The 6790-nt window shown below is 44.6% G+C and overlaps 1 protein-coding gene across 1 annotated transcript; it reads left to right on the top strand.

The window, feature by feature from the left end:
* Positions 1–121: 121 nt before the first annotated feature.
* Positions 122–5971, top strand: PUS1 (pseudouridylate synthase 1; the record flags this gene model as incomplete). The annotated part of the gene is made up of 5 exons (XM_010155494.1): positions 122–346; positions 1789–1926; positions 2640–2742; positions 3010–3707; positions 5540–5971. Coding segments are annotated over 5 exons (1215 nt in total), but the record flags the coding sequence as incomplete, so codon positions are not given.
* Positions 5972–6790: the final 819 nt, after the last annotated feature.

Here is a 6790-nt window from a genome sequence, read left to right as displayed (position 1 = left end):
CCACCCCTCCTCCGGCTTGTTAAACAGCCGCGGGTGCCCCCCGTGATGCCCCGGGGACTGGAGCTGTCACCTTGCGCCTCGTTTTTTTGCCGAGGCCTGACTGCTGCTGTGTCCCTGGCAGGTTCTCACAATGGCTGAGGATTTGAGGGCAGCGGTTGCCAGCCAGGCGAAGAGGCTGAACAGCAGCAGTGAGGCGGTTGAAAGGCTGGAAGAAAATGGACATCCAAATAAAAGGTTGAAGAAAGATGCGGATGAGGAAGATGTGGATGACCAGAATAAGAAGCTGCCCAAAAGGAAGATTGTGTTGTTGATGGCGTATTCAGGGAAAGGCTACCACGGGATGCAGGTATGTGCTTTGGCAAAACAACGTGGCCTGCTTTTTTTGAAGTGTCTCAGGTTTATAACTGCAGTCGTGGTGGCTGAGTAGGGAAGCAGTTGCAGCTTGAAAAGCTGGGTCGGGAACAGTGCGTGCCTGGATCCAACTGGGTTGGTAGTAAAAGGATTAAGAAAAGTCAGTGGTACGTCTCTGATACTCGGTGATTTGAGTGAGTCTGCCTTCCGTACAGAGCATCAGCACAGGATCTTTCAAAAGCTGCTGCAGACGGGGCTCCTGAGACTGAAAGTACAGGCACTGCAGTTCTGTCAAAAGCTGAAGCGGTGTCAAGTGATCCCCTTCTGACCACTGCTCCAGCTTCTGGTTTGCATTTCAGAGCAGATGGGCTAAGTTTATTTTGGGTTAGACATGCAGATTCCGGAGAACTGAGCTGTGCATTTGGATGAAACAAATTTGCAGCTCTGTTGCCACCTCTTGTACATTAAAAGAGATTATCTGAAGACACCTTCAATTCTTCTTTTTCCGATGGACTCATGTGGAGTGGCTTGTAGCAGTTTAGAAACAGGGAAACTGTTGCAAGACTACTGTGTTTGCATGTGGAGGCAAAGGGATGTTGCTTTGTTTCAGCATAAGCATTCGAGCAGTGCCCCAGCACCAGACCTTCCCGTGTGGGGGTGGGCTTGTGGCAGACAGTGTTGGCAGCGAGAGGATGATTTTGCTCCATCTGCTGCTCCTCTCGGCATACTGCAAGCTCCGTACATGCTCTTGAGGTGTGTTTAAAAGCTCCACGGGATAATGGATATGACTGCACACAGATAGGGAAGGGCCTTGTTGCACGTGCTTGTGCGAGGACAGTACACCTTTTGCCTGGGGGCATGTCCGGGTAGGTGCCCCTCAGCTTTGCAGCTCATAACCGAGTGGTGTGCGTGGAGGGTGTGTGCTTTGCCCCCTTACACACCGGTGGAGCTGTGCGTTTCTGTTGCAGTTCATCTGTGAGGTGAGTGCAGGGGTCAATGGAGAAAACCATGGTCTGTTACACAGGCGCGCGGGAGAGCTGAGCAGAAGAACCCGATCTGATTTCTAGAAGCAGGATTTGCAGAGGCTGGGCTCGGAGCAGCAGCTGTTCGCTCGCAGGCACTGGAACAGTATTTCATTGGTGCTGGTTCATGCAGTTGAATGAATAGTCAGAAAAACCCCTCGCTGCAAAATTATTGCACAGTGAAATCAGAAATAGACCTTACTTGCAGTAATAGTAAAAGGTAAATCAGAATGTAGATGTTTTATTAACACTCTGGTAAAATATAGTTAGTTTTGTTAGAGAATGGCAGTGCTTTTGGGGCTGTGGAGGGAAGACTTTCGAAGAATTTCTTAATTATGTCTGATTAACAATTTTTTTCAGTTATGATCTTCAGTTAACCAAGTATTTCTTACTTTTGCTATGTATCCCTTTTTAGAGAAACACAGGATCTTCACAGTTCAAGACAATTGAAGATGACTTGGTATCTGCCCTTGTTCAGTCGGGCTGCATCCCAGAAAACCATGGGGAAGATATGAAGAAAATGTCTTTTCAGCGGTGTGCTCGAACAGATAAGGTGCGTTGGTTCAGGCCTGTGCTTTCATAACTGGTGTACCCCAGCCAGTGCTACTGGGATCGACTGGTAGAGCGTGTCCAGGGTGAGCTCCAGTAGCAAATACTGTTAGCAGTGGATGTTGTTGGAAACTTCTCCCTTCATCCACGCTGAACTTAAGCACAAGTAGGTAGAATGCACAGGATATTGATAAGATGGTGTTTGTAAAGCTGGTGCTTCGTACCTAAACCTTGTGTGTTTGCATTTCTGTCCCATTCATCTGCTTCGTCCTCCCAGCTTGCTGCTGCTCCTCGTCATTGCTGCCTGGCTGATGTGGAGCTTGAGAGTTTAGCTGCATCTCTGTTGTTCTTAAGCCCGCCACAGTGGGGTTCTTAGTCTGAACTGGAGTTCATGGCTGATCTTATACATAAGTAATTTCTTTTCAGTTGGTGCTTTACTTAATAGCAGTAAAATACAGTGAGATGTCATGGAAGGGAGTGCAGTGTCCTGCTCTTTAAGACTGCTAAGGTGCTGTATGGCTGTATCGCACCAGCAGGTCTTCCAGGAATACTCCTGACTTGGATTTCTGCCTGTGCCCTTGCCTTTGCTTCGCTTCAACCTGAAATGACCAGTGAGAAAAAGGAATAAACTTGTTTTTCAGCTATTTCAATTCTGCAGGCGCTATCCCAGAGCTTCCAAGGTACATAATTACGTGTGTGTGTTTATGGTTTTTATAGGGTGTGTCTGCAGCTGGACAGATTGTCTCGCTAAAGGTCAGGCTAATAGATGACATCTTAGAAAAGATCAATAACCATCTTCCTTCTCGCATCAGAATTCTGGGTAAGGATACTGGAATGGGCAGAAAAAATTATTTCAAAGGGGAGGTTTCGCATGTAGAAGGTCTCTCCCTTATTGTAATGTTACTCATAAGCGGGTCAGTTTTAACATGAATCCATGTGTTTCCATTAGTTTGAAATTAAGGTCCTATAAAATAGATCTATCTTTTTGATTGTATTTTATTCTAAAAAAATGCTTGTTGGTAGGAGTGAGGTCACAATTGGGTTGTAACCTACTGATTCAAATACCTAATATCACTTTTAAAACAAGGTCTGAAGAGAGTCACTGGAGGATTCAACTCCAAGAACAAATGTGATGCCAGAACCTACTCTTACATGCTGCCAACCTTTGCCTTCGCCCATAAAGACCATGATGTGCAGGAAGAGGTTTATCGACTGGACAAAGAGACCCTTGAAAGAGTCAATAAACTGCTTGGGTGCTATAAAGGAACACACAACTTCCACAACTTCACGTCTCAGAAGGGCCCCAGGGACCCCAGTGCCAAGCGGTACATAATGGAGATGTACTGCGGAGAGCCGTTTGTGAGGGGAAACATGGAATTCGCAGTGATCAAAGTGAAAGGTCAGAGTTTCATGATGCACCAAATAAGGAAGATGATTGGGCTGGTGATAGCTGTTGTGAAAGGTTATGCTGCTGAGTCTATCATAGAGCGCAGCTGGGGAGAGGAGAAGGTAGATGTCCCCAAAGCCCCAGGCCTTGGGCTGGTCTTGGAACGAGTACACTTTGAAAAATACAACAGACGTTTTGGAAATGATGGGCTGCACGAGCCGCTGGAGTGGACAGAGGAGGAGGAGAAGATTGCTGTTTTCAAGGAGCAGTATATCTATCCTACCATCATCGACACCGAAAGGGAGGAGAAGTCCATGGCAAACTGGCTAAACACCCTCTCCATTCATGACTTCAACTCTTCTGCTGTTGGCATGCAAGCTAACAACAGCAATCCAAAGGTAATGATTGAGGCCACTGTTTTTTCAGATGGAAGCTGTCCAGTTGAAGTGGCTCTTCCCTTAGTAACGGTTCTGTTTTCTGTGAATATGCCATGGAAGATGACAGTCTTCTGGAGTATGAAATGGATATTCTCTTTTCCACCCTTGGGCACTTGACGACAGTGGAATGAACCACACAAAGTGTTATTTTTGCAGGGTTTGCATGGGGCAGTTGAGGGAGGGAGGGCAGAAGGAGTGCTGTAAAGTGCAGGCCAGTTGGCAGAACCATAAAGTGGCAGCAGATTGTGGACACGTTAGCAGCCTTTGCTGCTGTGAAGCCGTTTGGGAGACTAGTTTTCAGGCTGACAATTTCCCCTGCTGGCTCTTCGTGTTCTCTGATTTTGGGCTAATTCTCATTTTGCCTAATGCCCTGTTCACGAGCTAAGGTTTGGAATCAAGTAGGGAAGGGAGGAAATTTAGGACCAGCTTTTTTAAGTAAATCTGCCATGAGCTCAAAAACAGGTCATCAGAACAACTACTGAGTAAAATGGGGTAGTGTGGGACCTGCTTTCTGACGACAGGAGCTGCTCTCAGCTGGAAGTTGCAATAAAACAGAGGTGTGGAATACATTTTTAACAAAAACAAAATTTTAAGGTAAAGAATTTATTTTTTCTGGTTGAGTTGTAGAATAGCCTCACAAGACAAGAGTGGAAACATGTTTGGGATGTGCTAGAAGTAGGTTGGAAACCGCAAGAAGAATCTTGAGTCAAACTCACAAAGCATTTCTTTAAATTGACAACCACTGGCGTGACTTAAACTAAAGCAGTGCTTGACTCTGCAAATCCCTGATCAACCCCACCTGTCTCTGAGTGGGGGGTTGGACTTGGTGCCCTAAAGGTACCTTACACTTCTGTGTGTAATTAGGATTTTCATGGTCGGAGGCCTGGCAAATCCTTGAAGGATGAGTGATGAGCAGGGCTAAAACTTCTGTAGTGCAACTCAGAATAATGACCATTTTTTTTTACTTAATGGGGTCCTTAAAATGAGGTTTATTTTGTGTAGATAACGATCCTGCTCTGAAGAACATGATGTTTAATCCTGTCTTTGACATTTTTTGTTGTTTGGGTGTGAGAAAGAATTTCAATGCTGTACTGACTGAGTCTCTCAGAATCTGGTTTGTAGCAGGATATTAAATTGTCAGTGGTAAATGCATGGGATTTGGAGGTTTAAGTTTTCAGCAAGAGGTGGTGAGGACAAAAAAAAGGAGTGACTACAGGCATATTGTCATGGAAGTCTGTCTTTTAACCCTAACCCAAATCCTATCAGTCAAAATACTTCCTTCTCTGACTTTATACTGACTGAATACTGACTTCATTTTTAAGTATTAGTGAGCCCTTCCATATCTCTGACATAATTTGGACATAAAGTCTCTGCAGCAGACAAACAAAATTCTCAAATCTGGCTTTAGACAATGTAACAAACTTAGCTTTTGAGGGACTTGCATGAAAAAAAGCAGTTGTTAACTTGTCTCACCTGCATTTAATTTAGGAATCAGCATTTCCTGCTGTTATCCCACTTCTAAGTTTCCCACACACTGCAGGTTGTAATCGTGCACCTGTAAATACAAACGAGAAAAAAATTTCTTCTGGTGAGTGTAATCCAATGTTCAATTTTTTTGCTACAAGAGGCATCATTTACCATCACAAGTTTTGTTACAATAGATGGGTCCAAGACATGAAGTTGGCACCTAGCCCCATTTTCTTACACTTTTGGAGAAATTTGAAGTCAGTGTCTGATTTAGGTCAGCCTCCAGATGTCAGTGAAATACTGACAAACCACTTTCCATTTTACAGAGCAGCAGCGACCCCGAGGGCAGTGATGGTTGTGATGATGATTCCGACTGAGCCAGTGCGGCTGGACGTGGGACCCTTTCTGCTTCTCATTCCTCTGCCTGCAAAAAAGTGGCCTTTCTTAAATCCAAGGATCCAGTAAAGCAGGGGTTTGTGTGCTTGCCGGACAAGAACTGGTTGCCCAGGAAAAACTGGGCAGGGAAGACAGTGCAGTAGGAAAAGCAAAAGCTTTTTATACCAGTGACGGATATACTTGAAAATAATGTCATGAGAAAGCAGCTTTCTCAAAGAATCTTGTACTGCAGGATATCTTAATTACTATTTGAATAATGTTATTATATGTTTACCTGGAAAATAGTATTTTAGATATGTATAATCTCTACATAAAAATGGGGCAAATAATTTTAATACTCTCTTTTTATTATTATTATGACTCCGTCTCCTTTTGATTATTTTTTATTATTATTATTTTCTTCACCTTTACTTAATCTGATCTCTTAAGCTTTTAAGAGCTTTTATTTCCCCTGTCATCCATGACTTTTCTATGGAATAACGTGCATGGGTTAGGAACTTATCATCATGCTGACTGCTGTGAATTGCTATGGAAACAAATTTCCTGTGTTTTCTAAAGCTTTGTAAGTCTAAAAGCAATGATTCCTTACTCAGTGAGAGGTCCTAATTTTGGAACGTGGACTGAACTGCGTATTTCAAGAGGAGACCTTTTCTTTGGGAGACGTCACCCTCGCAGCGTTGCCCGCATGCTTGGGCAGACTCAAGAACGCGGATCTGCAGCTGAGGTGTCGTTTTGCAGACGAGTAGCTGAGATGTGAGGAGACGATGTAAACCAATTGCTGGGACTAATTCGGAGTAGGCAGCCATGAATGTTCTCCTGTTGCCTGTGCTGGATCACTACATGTGTTGCTGCTGGTTTAATGGAAAGTACCGAGCCATCTGCTAGATTTGGGGTTGAAACAATTTAGCGTGCGCAAAAGGAATGGTGCTGACTTCCTCTGGGCTTTAATCAAGTCTGCCTTCACTTAGGGGGTAAACCCTTCATTCCCATCAAGCTGCTCAGGACAGAGGAACGTGTGCAGTGATACGGGAAGCACGTGTCCAAGGACTGTCCTCCTTTGAGAACTGATTTTCATGTTCTGCGTTTTGGGGATCTGGATACTCTGGAGTTCGTGCTCTTCTTGCCCCAGCTGTGGTTCCCTTTCTGGTTCTTGTTTCCAACTCTCCGTGGAGGTGGTGGAA

This window comes from Eurypyga helias, unplaced genomic scaffold (genome assembly GCF_000690775.1).
Source record: "Eurypyga helias isolate BGI_N326 unplaced genomic scaffold, ASM69077v1 Scaffold39977, whole genome shotgun sequence".
NCBI classification, from domain to species: domain Eukaryota; kingdom Metazoa; phylum Chordata; class Aves; order Eurypygiformes; family Eurypygidae; genus Eurypyga; species Eurypyga helias.
Note: the sequence above shows the minus strand (reverse complement) of the source record. Positions and strands in the feature narration are given on the sequence as shown.